The sequence below is a fragment of the Enhydra lutris genome, unplaced genomic scaffold (genome assembly GCF_002288905.1).
Source record: "Enhydra lutris kenyoni isolate GAN:26980312 unplaced genomic scaffold, ASM228890v2 scaffoldscaffold10, whole genome shotgun sequence".
NCBI lineage: Eukaryota > Metazoa > Chordata > Mammalia > Carnivora > Mustelidae > Enhydra > Enhydra lutris.
Window position 1 is genome coordinate 9,895,623 of NW_019154094.1, and position 17,736 is coordinate 9,913,358.

General features: G+C 57.9%; 3 protein-coding genes across 5 annotated transcripts; 2 read left to right on the top strand and 1 right to left on the bottom strand.

Annotated features, from left to right (window-relative positions):
• Positions 1 to 274: 274 nt before the first annotated feature.
• LOC111143998 (abhydrolase domain containing 14B) lies at positions 275 to 4,377 on the bottom strand. Of its 2 annotated transcripts, XM_022498053.1 has the most exons (5): positions 4,317 to 4,377; positions 3,191 to 3,426; positions 1,727 to 1,968; positions 1,110 to 1,336; positions 275 to 837 (listed from the first exon to the last, which is right to left on the bottom strand). In XM_022498053.1, the coding sequence occupies exons 2-4, from the start codon at positions 3,399 to 3,401 to the stop codon at positions 1,157 to 1,159; spliced, it is 633 nt and encodes a 210-aa protein (XP_022353761.1). In that variant the 5' UTR covers positions 3,402 to 3,426; positions 4,317 to 4,377; the 3' UTR covers positions 275 to 837; positions 1,110 to 1,156. The 2 variants fall into 2 exon arrangements, with proteins under 2 accessions (XP_022353761.1, XP_022353760.1); XM_022498052.1 differs by having other exon boundaries at positions 275 to 1,336.
• A 907-nt stretch (positions 4,378 to 5,284) lies between these two features.
• LOC111143999 (abhydrolase domain containing 14A) lies at positions 5,285 to 10,287 on the top strand. The gene is made up of 5 exons (XM_022498054.1): positions 5,285 to 5,442; positions 7,903 to 8,114; positions 8,292 to 8,407; positions 9,502 to 9,737; positions 9,945 to 10,287. The coding sequence occupies exons 1-5, from the start codon at positions 5,359 to 5,361 to the stop codon at positions 10,125 to 10,127; spliced, it is 831 nt and encodes a 276-aa protein (XP_022353762.1). The 5' UTR covers positions 5,285 to 5,358; the 3' UTR covers positions 10,128 to 10,287.
• Positions 8,351 to 16,832, top strand: LOC111143997 (aminoacylase-1). 2 transcript variants are annotated; one of them, XM_022498050.1, is made up of 15 exons: positions 8,351 to 8,407; positions 12,485 to 12,596; positions 13,247 to 13,311; positions 13,383 to 13,487; positions 13,831 to 13,925; positions 14,208 to 14,284; positions 14,378 to 14,467; positions 14,565 to 14,621; positions 14,939 to 15,012; positions 15,098 to 15,147; positions 15,257 to 15,401; positions 15,503 to 15,571; positions 16,203 to 16,282; positions 16,422 to 16,482; positions 16,565 to 16,832. In XM_022498050.1, the coding sequence occupies exons 2-15, from the start codon at positions 12,503 to 12,505 to the stop codon at positions 16,727 to 16,729; spliced, it is 1,227 nt and encodes a 408-aa protein (XP_022353758.1). In that variant the 5' UTR covers positions 8,351 to 8,407; positions 12,485 to 12,502; the 3' UTR covers positions 16,730 to 16,832. The 2 variants fall into 2 exon arrangements, with proteins under 2 accessions (XP_022353758.1, XP_022353757.1); XM_022498049.1 differs by lacking the exon at positions 8,351 to 8,407 and adding an exon at positions 11,808 to 12,082.
• The last annotated feature ends 904 nt before the right edge of the window (positions 16,833 to 17,736 follow it).

Here is a 17,736-nt window from a genome sequence, read left to right on the forward strand (position 1 = left end):
TCCCCCTCTCCTCCGTAATCGGCTTAGCCTGGTCCCACTGACCTCCACCTCCCCCCACAGCTGAGTCTCTTGGCACCTGGGTGTGTGTGTGTATGTGTGTATGGGTGGGTGGGGAGGGGAATCCAATCTCCCTTCCCCTCCATCTGGCCGGGTGGACAAAGGGCAGGGGGACCATCTGGTCCCGCCAGGGTGGGGGAGGGGCCTACCGTGTTGGTCCCCAGGGGTGGGGGAGGGGCGGCGCTCCGGAGACAGCAAGAGCCTGCGGGGTCTAATTGCATCACTTTATTTCACCGACCTCCACTCCGCTCTCCGTCTCCCCAACCCCCAAACCTCAGAGCAGGAAACAAGCTTGGTTGAGCAGATCCAGGCCTAATAACCTGGGGAGGTGTGGAGCACCCAGAAAAAGGAGGGAAAGCAGGGAAATCGGAGGTTCCAAGGTCTGAGGCCAGCTGCAACCTGTGGGTGAATGGAGTTCGGGGCTGGCTACTCCTAAGCCTGGCAGAGCGTCTCCTGCAAGGAGGGTCCCCACCTTCCTGGACAGTGGGGGGCTTGCATGGTTGAGAGGGTATGTGTGTGCCCATGTGAATGCTTGTGTGAGAGCACAAGAGTGCATGTGTGTGAACGCATGCAATGCATGCAATGCAAAGCTGTAGGTGACAGTGTGCATGTCAGTCCAGAGTTGCCTGTACCTATGAGGTTGCTCCCGAGTGAAGGGTCGTATCTGGGAACATGGATGGCTCTACATGGGTAAGCATGCAAGTGCACATGGATGTATCTGTGGTCTAAGAGATAGGAGTAGGAGGTGTGAGTGCCCTGCAGGGCAGCCCAAGGAAGAGGCTGGAGACAGGATGGGGAGGCTGCACAGGGGAGAGGAAGGAGAGCGAGGGAACAGGAAAACCTATAGGAGAAACCCATCTAATGGATTACCCTCCACCAGATTACGTCTCTTGATTCCTGAGGCTTTTCCTCTTGATTTCACCTCCTTAGTCTGTCACTGCAAGAGAAAGAGGAAGAGGAGAAGACAGATCCTAGAGACAAGAACCCAGATAGACAGACACACCTGTTGCATGTATGTGATGAGCAGGAACCCATGGAGGGAGGAAAGAGACAGAGCCCAAAGCAGGCCAGCAGCCACCCCCATCGGCAGGGCTGGGTCTCATGCTAGCCCCTGCAGGAAATCCAGCAGCCCCGTGTGCCACTCCTCAGGTTTGTCAAGGTAGCAGGGGTGCCCTGCCCCCTCCATGACCAACACCCGGTGGTTGGGCAGCTGCTTCAGGTGCTCAAAGCTGGTCAGGCCCATGGGGTCCTGGTCTCCATATACTATAAGAGTTGAGGTCTAGAGAAATGAAAGGGAAACAGTAAACAGGGATCTACCACACCAGCCCCAACATCCTAGAGGGGGTCAGCTCTAGCCCCACCACCACTCCAGTCTCTCCCTGGGGCCACCCCAAATGAAGGGGAGGGACAAGCTGGCCCAGTGGGTGGTAGGAGAGGCCCCAGCTCCTGGGGGACAGAGGCATAGATTTTTGTCTGCTCTGGCACACAGTTTAGCACAGGCCAAGGCACAGGAATCTGCTGCTAAGTAAACCAAAAGGGCAGAGTTTGGTAGTTTAGCCCCCCCCAAGAAGACACCCCTCCGTTAACCTGCCCCCAGTGGAGGAAAGGCCCCAGGATGGACCCTTTCTTGCTCATGGCAGGGGCATCTCAGCCCCCCACATGGGGATACCTTCACACTGGCATAGTCCTCAGCATTGATTTTGTCAGTGCAGATGGGGGCCACTGGTACATAGCCCCGGAGCTGGGAGCCAGGAGCCGTGAGGAAGGGCAGGGAGTACATGCCGCTCAACGATGGGCTGATCACAACTGGAGAGCCCAGGTCCAGGGCTTCCACCACAGCTGCCAGGAAGCTGCTGGGGACCAGCTCCCCGATAGGGGCAGGGGCTGCTGCTTCCTTGGAGCGCCCCAGGCCTGCAGGGATTCAGGTGTGGGAAAGACAAGAGCATTGAATGGGGAAAATGGAAGAGACAGTCCCTTCCTCCAGGAAGCCCTCCTAGGTCAATCTCTCTGTGCCAGGTTCCAGCAGCACACAGTGTGCCCAAGTTTATTCCTACAGCAACCTAGATCTATCCTATCTGTGGCAAGCACGAGACATTTTCCTCTATGTCTGTGCCCACCTCTCCCAGCCATAGAGTGTCCTGGAAAGGATTGGTCTCTTAAGTCCAACACAGCTGGGGCCAAGTCGCAATTTTTCACTTAACTATCTAGGCGACCTTAGGAAAGTCTCCTCACCCCTCTCTCAGCTGCTCAGTTTCCCCATCTGTTAAAGGAGACAAAAAAGTATCTGCCATTTCAGGTTGCAGTGAAAATTAAGTGAATTAACTGCTTAAGAGGCACCTGTCTCAGGGCTGGCAGGGTGGACGGGGGTCGAGGAGCTGGCTCTGCACATGTACCTTCCCTCCAATGAGTCAGGCCCCACCTACCCCCAAAAGATTAGCTCAAGACCTTCACCTGGAAGATCATCAGCCCAACCATGGTCCGAACCAATCCCATCTGGGCCTGGAGGCCCACGCTTGGGCCCTGAAACCCTGCCAGCCATGGCCTGTGAGGGGAGCAGGTCAGCTCTGCTGCCCCTTCATACTCGGCTCCACAGGCTGGGGCCTACCAGTCCAGGTTATGACGGCCGTTCTGGGGCTGCTCCTGCCCTACCACTGAACTCAGTTCTGGGCTTTGTCCCTGGGATGGTGACTGGGGGCTTGGCCACCCACCAGGCCCCACCCCGCCCCCACATGTGTCAGGAGACTCAGTCTCACTCCTTAGGGCTTCCAGCAGAGGCTACGGTTATGGCTCTGTCAAAAGATTTTAATTCCACTTGGCTGAGTACCGATTCTTAGGTGTTGGGTACCGACGATATATGCACGTATCTCAGTCCCTTCTCACTAGAGCCAACCCCCCAAATCTGTAGCTCTCATTACAGAGGAGGAAGCAGGCTCAGAGCCTCTGAGACACCGCCCCGGGCAACCTGGTTAGAACCAGCTGGACAGTGTCCAGACCACACCCGGATCGAGACCTGAGAAACTGGAAGGGCCTTGCTGAGGGCACTGCACCCTGTCAAGGTCCTCCCAGTGCCCCAGGGCCCAGGCCTCGGTGAGGACCCCCACAACCCCGGTCCAGAAGTTTGCCCCAGAGGTACCTGGCAGGTCCATGGCCACAGCCCGGTAGCCAGCCTGAGCCAGCCTGTGCAGCGTGCCCAGGTTCTGCCAGGTCTCGGAGGAGAAGCGGATGCCGTGCAATAGCAGAATTGAGAAGCGGGCAGCCTGCCCACCGCCTGGCCGAGCCTCCCGGAAGAAGAGGCTCTGGCCCTGCACCTGGGTGGTGCCCTCATGAAGCTCCACTCCAGCCATCACCGCCGCTGTACTGGTGCCGCACCTGTGGTCCAAGGCCAGACTGATGAGGAGCCACAGAACCCCCGACCCGATGGGACAGAGAGGGCAGGGGTCCCTCTGGGAGCAGCAAGGGGGCCTCCAGGAGGCTGCCAGAACTCTCCACATGCTTTCAGATGAGGAAGACCGAGGTGTTATTTATGCCTCCGCCACTCAACTGTGTGGCCTTGGGCCTCAGTTTCCTCTTCTGAAATAAGTAGCAATAAAACCTACCTCAAGAATGAATGAGTTAAAAAAAAAAAAAAAGGAATTGACAAGTGAGGGTGCCTGCCCTTGAACTCAATACATGGAGCTCCCATTATGATTATTGTCCTCATTGTTATTCTCCCTTTCTACGAATGGGGCTAATACAATAGTGCTCAGCTCCCTTAAACGAGCTCCCGCATGTGAAACGCTGGACACGGTTCCTAGCACAGAGGGAGCTCAGTAAGTGCTCAAGCGACAGTAAGCAGCTATTTTGCTTATGGTCCTCTTTCTCTTGAAGGCACTGTTACAGTTTGTAGGTTGGCACCGCAGGCCGGAGGGGGTCGGGGTTGGAGTTAAAAACCCATTTTTCAGAGGCGGAAGCTGGAACGCAGAGCTGGGAAAGGCTTTGGAGTTCCGGCCAGCCAAGAATGCGGAGTACCCGGCGCGCCACCCGCTGGGGCCCAACGCGCTGACGCACGGGTCATCCGCGCCGCGGCGGCTCGCTAGGTCCCTTCGGCCGACTTCGGTTCTGGCTCGCTGGGCCCCGTAAGGCGCACGTGGGAAGGTTGGGGGCAGACCCGAGGAGGGGACCTGGGGAGCCGAGATGGGAAGGGGAGGAACTTGGGCCGGGTGGGGGGTGGGATCTCACTGGAGAGAAGAAGAGAGGGTCGGGGGGCGCAGGGCCGGTACCTTGGGAGCTGCGTAGGCTCGCGCAGTTAAGAGAGAGGCGAGTGCGGGAGGCGACTGCGGCCCGGGCCTGGGAAGCGGGGAAGTGGCTCGGCCGAGGGCGGAGACCAGGCCGTGCTACGGGGCGCCCTCTTGTGGCCACAAGCCGTCGCAGGGCCCGTCGCTGCCGCTAGATCTTTACTGTCCCAGCAGCCTCGGTTTCCCTAAACCCCTCGGCCCCGGGAGTTCCAAGCACCTGGCTGGGTGCGGCCCCAGCAGCCTGCTCCAGATGCACACGATACGGCTTGCGGAGAAGGGTTCGTGCGTCCCCACCCTGCCCAGGCCCAGAGTTGTGCGCGGGCAGGCGGTGAAGCCGGACCTCCGTGAGTGTGAGGTTCTATCAAAGTCCATCCAGGTGACCTTGGCCGTTTTCACAGCGTCTCCGAATCTGTTTCTGGGCTTGTAGAATGGGTGTGATGTTGCCTGTTTGTCAGGGTGTCTATAACAGAGGGAGTCCTATGGGCCCTGCGCTGCCTCCCTGTACGGCGGCCTGGCTGCCACGCCTGGCTTGGCCACATACCGCCAGCAGGCTAGGTGCCATAAAGAGCAGTGAAAGAGGCCCAGAGGCCACCCCGGGTTATGATCAAGTGCGTGTGCCTGTGTAAGTGCAGGGGTACGGGAAGCGGTTGGACTGAGACCAGGAGCCGCCAAGTGGCTATAACATCTGACGTTGAACAGCGAGGCCTCCTCTCCACTGTGCTACGGCTTGACCCATCTTTTGCGGCCCTTAAGACAGTCCTTATCCTTACCCCCTCTGTACAGACGACGGGCTGACCCACGATAGAGACGGCCTGGTGGGAAGAAGCCGGTGGCTCTCCCCTGGCCTTCGGACTGAGAACAATCCGGAAAATCGGGACAGTGGGCCGGTCCTAAGTGTTTTGGGGCACCGCCTAGAGTGCCCCCCCTCCGTGGGTTTAGGAGGCGCGACTGCGCAAGCGCGCCTCCCCGGCCGCGCTCTCTGCCGCCTGGTCCCCGCAGCCGCCCGCAGAGCGGCGGAGGCAGCGCCATGGTGGCGGCGCTGTTTGGCTGCTGGTTCCGCGTGGGCGGGGCCCGCGCTGGGGTGTCCGGCCCGGTGATCCCGGTAGGCCCGGTGAGTGTCTCCGGGGAGTGAAGGCTGCGGGGTGCCCGGGGGCGGGCCGTCCTGGCTCCGCCCCTTGCCCCCGGGGCCCTGGGGCAGAGTCCTGCGGGAGTGGCCGCTGCGGGGTCCAGCGAGTGTCCCTGTGTTAGTGTGTTGCGTGTGTTGCCCAGGCTTTGGTCTGCGTGCGTTCTCGGGGGTCTGGATACACGTGTGTCGATGTGGTGTGTGTCTGTTTCTACGTGCCTACGTTGAGGAGGATGTCGGTCTGTCTATACGCCTGTGTCTGTGTCTGCTGTGCGCATTTCTGTGTACGTGATTTTGAGGGTGTGTAGCTACGTGTGCGTGTGTATTTTTGAGGCTATGTGTGTCTGTTTGCCTGTACATGTGTGTTTCTTGTATGCAGGAGCAGTTTGGGGGCTGTGTATATGACTGTGCTGGCAATTTGAGGGTCTGCATGATTTTGAAAGCGGGTGTGTCTGTGTGTGTGTGTCAGTCTGCTTTCCTGATGGCTGGCTATGTGGCTGGTTTTGAGGGTACGTAATTCAAGGGATCGCTTGCTCGCAGGCCAAGTGTGTCTGCCTGTACCTGCCGTGCCAGGAATAGCTTGTGCAAAAGAAAAGCTGTGGGAACAAGACTGGATGTTTGTGTGCACGCATGTACTCCTGTGTGTCATTGTCCACACGTATGCCAAGGACCTAGTTGGGTACGGCCAACCGACCCCACGCTTGTCTGGTGCATGCTGAGTTGCCAGCTAGCTTCCCCCCACCGTGGTCTAGTGCACCAGCTGCCTAGGTTGCCAAGGCAACAGCCAAAGTCCCGCCTCTCCCTCGGAGCAGGCTTGCCACAAGGAGAGCTCGGCGGGGATCCTCCCACTGGTGGGAGCCTAGGCTCAGGCTGCTCTGGAGGTTGCTGTTCCTGGTCAGAAGAGAAGAGCAGTCTCTTCCTTCCTTAAGCTCCTGGCTGTTCGCTGGCACCAGAAGGGCTGCCACTGCCCACCCACCCCGGGACTGGGAATCTGGGGCTGGGGGCTTGGGAAACACTGTCAAAGCTCCCAGGAGAGGAGAGTGGTGCCCAATATGTTTCTAGCTAGGCCAGCACCCACTTGGCACCCAATAAAGATGTGTTCACTGGAATCTGTGAATAAGGCAGGTGTACTCATCCTAGGCCCGAGAAATGATGACAGGACAGCCCTGGGTCAGATCCACTGTATTCCTGAAATATCACAGGAAACTTGAGAGGGCTGATGCAAGGTGATCCTTTTCCCCATTTTACTGAGAAGCTGAAGACGCATAGCCAGGAAGTGGCAAGGCAGAGTCTCAAAGGCAGGGCTAACCCTTCTGGACAGGCAAAGGACCCAGACTACAAGAGTCCGTCGGGTGGGGGAGCTTTCGTCTCTCCAGCCTCCATTTCGAGGTGTACCATGTTCCTCCCTGGGCCCATTCATTCTGTTCATGCCTTGGCCTTTCTCCATCCCAGATGTTCTCCATGAGCCCTCCTCCCACTTAATATCAGCTGAGATAAAGCACTGAATATTTCCATCAATTGGAAGACACATTCTGATTTAAGCACTATTATATGCAGTGCGATAAAAAAAAAAAAAAAGAACCATTTCCAAACATGCTGTCAGTGAAATGGGACTTTACACACAGTCTTTCCCCTTTTATTTTCTTTAAAAGATTTTATTTATTTATTTGTGTGATAGAGAGAACACAAGCAGGGAGAGCTGCAGGCAGTGGGAGAAGCAGGCTTCCTGCTGAACAAGGAGCCCAACACAGGGCTCCATTCTAGGACCCTGGGATCATGACCTGAGCTGAAGGCAGACACTTAACCGACTGAGTCACCCAGGCATCCCCAGTCTTTCACTCTGTGATGACTCTGTGATGTGATGACTCTGTGATGAGTCTGACTACTCTGTCCACCAGCAAAGCTCCAGTTCATCCCTCGCCTCCCAGCCCCATGGTTTCTTCCTTGGCAAGCTGAGTGTAGCCTGGTGGTTAGCAGCCCAGTTCTGGGTTCAAGTCCCAGTTCCTCTACCTGCTACTCTGCATTTTGGGCAAAAGAATTTACCTCTCTGAGCCTGTTTCCTCATCTGCAAGAGAACTATAATCCTATCTGCTTCCCAGTGTTCTTATGTGGATTTGTGAGTCCTCGTATGAGAAGGGCCACGCACAGGATCTGGCTGTCATAAGCACTGGTTTTAGCTGGCACAGTGATGATGGTGGTTATTGAGCATCTGTGTGTCTCCAGAAAGATCTCAGATGCTCCTTCTCAGGCTTCAGGGTATCTGAGCCCTTGCCCCTGCATGTATGGAGTAGTTGGATATGAACCCTCAGACCCTTGCTCGGAGCAGGACAAAGGGCAAGGGCTGAGCTCTTCCTTTGACTGAGGGCTTCTGGGTGAGGCTTGGGGGTGGGGTTCAGGGGACCTGGTGGGGACACAGCCCCAGCCTCTTCTTCCTCTCCTCTCCTCCAGACTGTGGTACAGACCTCCATGAGCCGGTCCCAGGTAGCCCTGCTGGGCCTGGGCCTGCTGCTCATGATGCTACTGTACGTGGGGCTGCCAGGCCCCCCTGAGCAGACCTCCTGGCTCTGGGGAGGCCCCAATGTCACAATCCTGGCTGGTCTCACCCCTGGCAACTCCCCCATCTTTTACCGCGAGGTGCTGCCGCTCCACCGGGCACGCAGGTGGGTGCTGACCTCAGGGTGTAGTGGAAGGTCTAGGTCCAAGGGGAGTCCCTGTGTGGGACCCCAGCTCAACTCAGGGTGCTCAGGGCCTGGGAGGGCAGTGGGAGAAGCCTAGAAAGAAAGAAGGGCAGCCCACTTCCAGACCCCGAGGACACACACTCCCCTGTGTGCCCACAGGGTGGAGGTGATGCTACTCCACGGAAAGGCCTTTAACTCGCACACGTGGGAGCAGCTGGGCACGCTGCAGTTGCTGGCGCAGAGGGGCTACCGGGCTGTGGCCCTTGACCTCCCAGGTGAGAGCCCCTGCTCTGGGGTCTAGGGAAGCAACATCCGGCAGGCACAAGGGGGCAGCTTCCCAAGCGAGAACTTGGAGGGGTAGAAAAGCCTTACGGTATGGCTGGGTTGCGGGGGATTTGGACCCCAACGTCTGGACAAGCAGTGGCAGGTCGCAACACAAGATGGCAATGCTAGAAGGTCTGTGTCTTTATTTTCTACCTTGAAAACTAGAATGTGGACTGTGGCATGTCCCAAAACATGGGAAATAGAAATAGAAATGTGACTCACTTCCCAAGAGCTTGCACGGAGAGATCTCACTGGACTTTTTATGATAAACTAGGTAGCTTTTCGGTTTTTTAGCTGTGCACATGATTTATGCTATCATTCTTGTCTTTAAAAACCAAGAGAGAGTGACGTCCTCAGCGACCCATGCCAACACTTCTCTCCCAGCAGTCTGGGGGTGCCCAGGGGGTCCCCCCTGAGCATTTCCCTATATAGAAAGACAGACAATACTCAGGATTGTGTGGCGAGGGTAGAAACATGACTCATGTCCTGTCGGCTTAGCAAATCTCTCTGCAGCTTGGTTTTCTCCCCCAATACTAGAGCGGGCCAGTCACTATGAACATCTGCCCATTCCTCCACTGGTAGATACATAAGTTGATTAAGAGTTTCCAGCGTCAGTGGAAATGCTTGAGGCATGAAGCTGAAGCAACTTTGGACATGTTTCTTTGAGCGTGGAGGCAATAATTTCTATAGGGTAGCTACCAAGAATCATTGATGGGTCAGAGGATGCACATTTGTTAAAATGTTGACAGATATTACCTTACCCTCCAAAAATGCGACATGGATTTATACTCCCATCAGTCATGGATGAAAGTGCCCATTTCCCCACATCTTCCCCAACACTGCATATTGTCAGTCTTTTTAGTTTTGCCACCCTAATGAGTGAAAGATGCTTTTCTAGCGGACCTATCCTATTACCTAAAATAGCTTACGGGAAGTTTGGGAGTAGTGCTGCCCTGTGCCTCTGCTCCTTCCCCCACTGTGGGGGGGCAGGAAGTCCTGGGTTCCTTTCCAGCCTCCCTCAGCTGGTGCCTCCTGCTGTTCCCAGGTTTTGGGAACTCGGCACCTTCCAAGGAGGCAAGCACAGAGGCAGGGCGGGCAGAGCTCCTGGAGCGAGTGCTACGAGACCTGGAGGTGCACAATGCGGTCTTGGTGAGCCCCTCTTTGAGTGGCCGCTATGCCCTGCCATTCCTGATCCGAGGGCACCACCAGCTGCGTGGATTTGTGCCCATTGCACCTGCCTCCACCCAGAACTACACCCAGGAACAATTCTGGGCCGTGAAGGTACTGGAAGGAGGGTTTCCAAAGGTCCAGCTTCCTATCCCTGGCTCCAGACATGGGAGGGGGGAGGACTCAGGTCTCAGTTGGAGGACACATGGCCTCATCTGGATAGAAAGAGGTGGGGTGTTTGGGAAAGATTTCCTAAGGAGGTGGCAAGAGGGTCAGTCGCCGTCAGGCCTCAGGATCACAGCCCCTTGCCTTGCCCTGCAGACCCCGACTCTCATCCTGTATGGGGAGCTGGACCGTATCCTGGCCCGAGAGTCACTGCGGCAGCTCCGCCATCTGCCCAACCACTCTGTGGTGAAGCTGCGTGATGCAGGCCACGCCTGCTACCTCCACAAGCCGCAAGACTTCCACCTTGTCCTCCTGGCCTTCCTTGACCGCCTGCCTTGAGTTCACCCACTGACCAGGCCCCAGGCCTGGCCTGAGCTGGGAGAGTCCGGACCAGTGCCCCACCAGGGAGGCAGCCCCTGGGATTGGAGGGTGGAGGCCAGAGGGCCGGGCCCAGTTGGGACCTCTTATTTCATCTCACAGGCACAATAAAAAAAAAAAAAACACATTTTTTTGTCATGTCTAGGGAGTGGCAGGTCCTGTTTCCTGGGGTTGCAGCAGGTGGGGTGGGAGTGAGAGGCAGGTCCGGGACTGCTTGGGGGCTGGGAGCTGGAGGGAGGCTTCAGCAGTCCGAGATGGTCTACTTCTTAGCTAGCTGCCCTCACTACTCTGTGACTCAGTTTCCTCACCTGTAAACTGGGCATGATGGTAATACCTGGCTCAAAATTTGGTTTTAAAATTGACTCAGTCTAGGTATATGGAGCACTTGGTCTCACGGAGCTTGTGGGGGTCTGGGCGAGCGGGTGTTACTGCTGTCGTGTGACCACTGGGGTTGGTAGGAAATCCAGGGTCTGGCCGTTGTGCCAGTGAGTCAGGAATGCAGTACCTATGGCCAAAGGGAGCAGGATGTGTAGGGATAGAAGTGGGGAATGTGGTTTAACAATTAACACAGCACTGGTGGTGAACTGCCCAGCCTGCTTGCCCCTGGGTATGTATGGGTCAGCAAGCAGATCAAACTTAGACCCCAGGAGGATTGGGACGGACCCCCTCCCCTTCCCTTCCCTCCCAGCCTGCCTCCTCGGGGCACAAAGGTTGAAGTCTTCAGCCCTGCCTCTCCCCACACTGACTCAGCCCCTATAGCTGGGGGCAGAACTGGCCGGAGTACAAAGGACACCCAGACACCCACGTGGGCAGCTACAACTGTGTGCAGCCTGGGGGTGGCCAGTGGGACACCTGTGCCTCTTTATCCTCCCTCTCTGGTGGCTGCAGGAGAGCCAGGGAGCCTGGCACAGGGTCAGCCGAGAGTATGCCACATGTACGCTCTGGTGCTGCTCAGCCCCTCTCACATGATCATATAGCCGTCTGGTTACATCTTCTCACCATGACATCCTCTGTCACACAGACGCTGCCACACCAGCCACATCTCACACTCGCATTGTCACACACACGCACGCTGATACACACTGTTGGATTACCTCCCACAGTGGCACACTCGCATGATCTCACACGAAGTCACACATGTGCCTTTCCTCTGCCCCTTTATCCTCCGTTCCTGGCACGTGTCTGGCAGCCGCTCTGACACCGCTCTGTGCCCCCCCCCCCCCCCGCCGGCGACAGAATCCTTTGGGTACATGGAGCAGCCAGCCTTCTGGAATTTACAGGGGACAGTTATTAACCAAAAACCTGTCCACACGGGGCCTGGGGCAATCAGCGGGGACCTCCCTGAGGAGCTGAGACACGGAAAGGGGAGAAGTCAAGAAACTCGAGGGAGGGGACGGGGGAGTAGGCAGGGCCAGCTCTGGCAGGACTTTGTAGCGCTGTACCCCAAGAGGGGCGCCTGAGCGGGCAGACGCAACCTCCCTGTCAGTATCCGCTCTCCTCTCTACCCCGCCCAATCTGGAGACTGCGGATGGTAGAGCCCTCTCCCGGCCGGACTACCCGTGGCTGGCAGACTAGTCCTGCGGGGCGGGGCTTGGGGGCGGGCTTGCGGGCGGACGGCCGCCGGGGCGGAGCTGGCGGCGGCGGCGGTGGCTGACCCCGGGGAGGATCGCAGGATCCCGTAATCCGAGAGGAGGCTGGAACCTGGGGCGGGTGAAGACGCCTTCTTCTTCGCGGCCGCGGGGACGTAGGTGGCCCTTGCTCGCAGTCTTCGGCCCCGCCCCGGGATCCGGTCCGGCCACGTGGTGGGCGGAGGGGGCGGTTCTGAGCCCTAGACCTCGCAGGACCCTGAGCCCTGGGCCACAGTTCGGGGCTGGCGCTGAGAAGCAGGCGCCGGCCCAAGACCAGCAGAGAGCGAGGTGGGACCCCGGAGAGGGATAAAGGGTCTGGGGTTACGTGGCATAAAATCCGGGCAGTTGGGAGAATTTTTTTGAGGAGGGTAGGGAGAGCCCATGTCTGGGTTCAGACCGGGCTCAGCTACTGTCTAGCTGTCTCTGAACCTCTCAGCCTCAGCCTTCTCCTCTGTCTGTAAAGTAGGCATACAGAGGCACGAACTTCCCGGGGCTCTTTGGCGGATTCAATACGGAAATGTATTGAAAGCGACCAGCACAGCTCCTGGAACAGAATGGGGGCTCCGAAAACAGGGGGTCTTCTCCCTGTGGGACGTGTGGGGAAACGCCCTGGGGAAGGGACGTGAGTAGGTGGAGTCCACGGGGCCGCATTGGCTGGGAGGGGTAGGTAGCCACTCGCTTTGCCCCTAGCTCACCGCGCGCAGCGCCATGGCCAGCGAGGGTCGCGAGGGCGAGCACCCGTCCGTGACGCTCTTCCGCCAGTACCTGCGCATCCGCACGGTCCAGCCCCAGCCGGACTACGGTGAGAACGCGGCGGTTCCAGGGCCTGCGGTGGGGTTCCGGGGCGGGGACTGCCTTACACCAGACTCCAAACACTGTCACCTAGCTGAGTCCCACTCTGTTGCCTCAACTGACACCTCCACGCCCCTCGCCGTTCCCCAGGTCAGCAGACTGGTGGCTGGTTCGGGAACAACTTCGCCTCACTGCTCCGGGTTTGAGGACGGGGAGGGGAGACCAGACAGCTCCAAGGGAAGAAGCTCCAGAAGCCTACTGGGGCAGGACAAAGACCACAGCCCTTAGGAAATCAAGCTTGGTGGCTGGGAATTGTGGACATGGGTCCAAACCCCTGCCCCGTATTTACCAGCTGGGGCACATGGGGTTAATCTCATGCCTGTGCACCAGTTTTCCCATCCCTAAGGAAGAGAGCAGTCACTCCTGTTTCTAACTATGGACTTCCCACCTGACATTCCACAAAGGGTCACTGACTGGCCAAAGATATCTTCTCCCTTGGAGACAGAAATGCAGGTGTCCCCGAGGGGTGTGGAACTGCAGTGCGGAGGCAGCAGCCTGTTTCAGGATCGGCTCCCCTCTCTGGATGTACCCCCAGCTTTGCCTGGGCTGGTGGGAGGTGTGGGTAGGCAGAAGCAGCCCCAAGACTCTCTGTGTCCCCAGGGGCTGCCGTGGCCTTCCTTGAGGAGAGAGCCTGCCAGCTGGGCCTAGGCTGTCAGAAAGTGGAGGTGAGCCTAGGGCCCGTCATGGGGAGGGGAGGTGGCCCCGGGGCACCCGCTCACCTCCTGGTCCTCTCCAGGTGGCACCAGGCCGTGTGGTGACCATTCTGACGTGGCCGGGCACCAACCCCAGACTCTCCTCTGTCTTACTCAACTCTCACACGGACGTGGTGCCTGTTTTCAAGGTGTGTGGGGCGTGGGAAGCAGTGCAGGCCTTGGGGTTCACAGATGACTCAGAACCCCCATTGGACCCCAGAGAGCCTCAGGGGCTTGTCTTGAAACTGACTCCCGATCTCATAGGACACGACTATATTCAGGCAGCCTTTGCCCAGGGATCCGTTCTGTGCCTGGGGTAGCAGTGGGAGCAGAGATGAGGGACTGCAGTCTGCTGCACTCTTCAGCCCGCTTCTGTCCCCTTCACCACCCCACTTGTCACCCCAACCCTAGGGTAGGCTTCTAGATCAGGGGCACAGTTGAGCAGAGTAGATTAATGACTAAATTTGGGGCCTCTTCTCATCTCTGCCCCAGGAACACTGGAGTCATGACCCCTTTGAGGCCTTCAAGGATGCTGAGGGCTACATCTATGCCAGGGGTGCCCAGGACATGAAGTGTGTCAGCATCCAGTGAGTGTCCTCCATTTCCTGTCCCCCACAATGCCCCTTATGGCTTGCTGAATTGACCCAGGGCCTGGTGTGGGTGTGATTGGAGAACCTCAAGGCCAAGGAACACCTTAACCCCTTATCTTGAACAGGAATTATCACCTTGACATGGATGGGGAGACTGAAGGACAGAGTCCCCTGCCAGGCTGTGGCAGAGCAGGCTGCAGGGGCCCGGGGCTCCAGCCTGCCCGCCCAAATATCTGGTGGCTCCCCTAGCACCTGGCTTACCCTGTCACTGCCCCTCAGGTACCTGGAGGCTGTGAGGAGGCTGAAGGCTGAGGGCCACCATTTCCCCAGGACCATCCACATGACCTTTGTGCCAGGTAGGAGTGGCTTGGGGAGAGCCACTTTTCAGAAGCAGGAGGCTTTGGTGATAGGGACAGATCTTTCATCTCGTGTCCCTGCTGCTTTGACAGATGAGGAAGTTGGGGGTCACCAAGGCATGGAGCTGTTTGTGCGGCGGCCCGAGTTCCAGGCCCTGAGGGCTGGCTTTGCCCTGGATGAAGGTGAACAGGCTGGCAGGCTCCTGAGTGGCTGGCAGGGGACAGAGAGGCTGTTAGGGGCTGGGCCACTCCACACTCTGAATCCCCTCTCCCTCCCCAGGCCTGGCCAACCCCACTGATGCCTTCACTGTCTTTTACAGTGAGCGGAGCCCCTGGTGTGAGTATGGGCTTGGAGGGAGGGTGTCATTGTGCACTGGGATGCCAGGCCACAAGGGCCGGGGCTTCCCAAGAGTCATGCAGCATGTCAGGGCCTGAGTAGGCCTTGAACCCAGAGCCCCTCTCTACCTGGACTTCTTCCTGAGCTTCTGAGGGAAGCCCCCCATGGACAGAAACCAGCTCTACACCTTGCGTTCTAAGGAGAACAACCCTGCCAGATGAGCTGGGGATGAGGGGAAGGCTGGGGCCCACCCCCAGGCTGGTCACTTTTCCAGCCCCTCCCATGCTGAAGACACCCCCTTCTCCCTCATCTCCCAGGGGTGCGGATCTCAAGCATCGGGAAGCCAGGCCACAGCTCACGCTTCATCGAGGACACGGCAGCAGAGAAGCTGGTGCGTGGCACACAGGGAGGGAGTTTGGGAATCCCTGAGGCTCTCTCCTGGGGCCACACTCACATCTGACCTCACACTCTCCTAGCACAAGGTGGTGAGCTCAGTCCTGGCTTTCCGGGAGAAGGAGAGGCAGAGGTGAGGCAGGCTGGGAAAGAGGATGGGGGTCTGGGCGGTGGCCCTGCCAAAGAAGGGAGGCTCTTCATCTGCTGTTCCCCCTGCCGCCCCTCCCCGCCTCCCACCGCAGGCTGCAGTCAGACCCCCACCTGAAGGCCGGGGCTGTGACCTCCGTGAACCTGACCAAGCTAGAGGGCGGCGTGGCCTATAACGTGGTACCTGCAACTATGAGCGCCAGCTTTGACTTCCGTGTGGCACCAGACGTGGACCTGAAGGTGCCTCCTCCGCCTGGGTTTGGAGTGGGGAGCCAGGTCCTCAGTCCTGGGCTGGAGGCTCAGGGAAAGCCAGAGAGGTCAGCTCATCTCCCTTCTCACAGGCTTTCGAGGAGCAGCTGCAGGGCTGGTGCCGGGCAGCTGGTGAGGGGGTCACCTTCGAGTTTGCTCAGGTATCAGCTGGGACCCACGGTCAGATGCTGTGGGAGCTGGGGAGCCTGGGCTTGCTGGGTGTGTGTCCTGGTGGCAGTGGGTGCTTGGCTACATCTGGGTGTCTGTAGCTGTGAGGGACACATTTTATTCAACAAGCATTCATGGTGCAGGTCACCGTTGAGTGCTGGAGATACCGTAGAAGTGAAATTAGACACAGTTCACGGCCTCATCGTTCTTACAGCATGAAGAGACGAGAAAGACCTCAATTAAACATTTATATACTACTACTTTTATATGAGTCTGAACACACTCGGTTTAGGAAGGGGTGGGACCCCGCACTCAGAACCTGTAACAAACAGTTGGCCAGTCTGAGAGGTCTGGGAGAGCCATTTTGAGGAAGAGACCTAGGATAGGAAAGCTGGACAGGAAGTCAGTAGATGGAGAGCAGGTCCCAGACCTGTGGCCTTTAAGGGACTGAAAGAGGGCCTGTGGCTGGACTGACCGGCTGGCTATCTGGGTAGGTGGGTGGAAGCCACGGTGGGAGGTGGGGCTGGGTGGGTGTGTGCCTAGGCCAGGCTCAGAGTAGCCTGTGAAGAAAAGGGGAAGATGTCCGGGCCCTGTCTTGATCCTGCTATCCTGCCCCCCTTCCAGAAGTGGACAGAACCCCGAGTGACATCTACTGATGACTCAGACCCCTGGTGGGCAGCATTTAGCGGGGCCTGCAAGGACATGTGAGCACATGGGCAGCCTTTCTCTACCCCTTTCCTCTCTCCTTCTTCTACCTCCCTTCCATCTTCCTTTGCCCCTTCAGTCTCTTCCTTGCCCTCTCCCCTCTCTGCCTCCTCATTCACCAGGCTCCTCTCTCCGCAGGAAGATCACTCTGGAGCCAGAGATCTTCCCCGCTGCCACCGATAGCCGCTACCTCCGTGCGGTGAGCTGTTTGCAGTGGGTAGGCAGGGGGTGGTCCTGGATGCCGGCCCTTCTCTTCATGGCTTCTCCTTGCCGCCCTGCAGGTGGGGGTCCCGGCGCTGGGTTTCTCACCCATGAACCGCACACCTGTGCTGCTGCATGACCACGATGAACGGTTGCACGAGGCCGTGTTCCTCCGTGGGGTTGACATATACACGCAGCTGCTGCCTGCTCTGGCTAGTGTGCCTGCCCTGCCCAGTGACGGCTGAGTCCCAGGCTCCCCAACCTCTACCCCGGGAGTGTCCACCAGACCAGTGCCAAGGACCCCTCTGCCCCACACTCAACAATAAAGTCTGCGTGTGGACAGGGCCAGTTCTGCAGTACTGAGAAAAAGGACATTCATGGAGCAGGGATTCTGTTATTTCTCTGGGGCCATGCGATTCCCATCTTCATTTCACAGATGGTAAAACTGAGCCTGGCTCTGGGTACTTCCCTACGACCCCATGCTGCTCTGTGCCCTACAGCACACTCATCCACTACCACCCAGACATGTCTGTGCCTAGCATCAAGGGACCATAGTTCCTGTTCTCAGTGGCCACTACACCTTTTTCTGACTTACAAGGTCGGGGACACCATTCCAAGGAGGAAACCAAAGCATAGATCTCAGGGAAACACTTCTGGCTTTCTGGGAACAACTCAGGATTCTGAGACAGGACTAGAGCTGAAGGCCAGCTGAGCCCTGCCAGATGTGGGGCGGGTAGAGGGAGAGCTGGCATGCCACAACTGCTAACATTCATCAGACCCTCAGGATGACAGCAGGGGGGTGTAGCCCCTGCTTTGGTGTTGGGAGCATGAGTCACAGAGGAGCAGGAGCTCTGGTGGACCAGGTCAGTTCATCTGAGGGTCCCTACACCTCGGGCAGGGATCAGTGTGTGCTGAGTGGCCGAGTGAGGCTTTGGTATGTCAGCCCTGCTCAGTGGGGCTCCGGGCAGGACCAAGAGTCACTATGGCTCCTCTAACTGATCTGATCCAGTCCTGTTTGGATCTGCACAGGCATGGGGTGAGACAGAGGGCAAGGGTTTGAAGTTCTAGTTGTGGCCAGAGGGAAGTCCACAGCCGGGTTCTGTGGCCTCCAGCCGCTGCTTGTGCCAGGACAGGACTCTGGCCAGCTCCATCTGCTTTGAGACCTCCCAGCAGCCCCTGGGGGCAGGTTTCACTGAGCCACTGTAGAAGCTCTGCTAGAATAGCTTGCCCAATGCCACATAGTTTGTAGGTA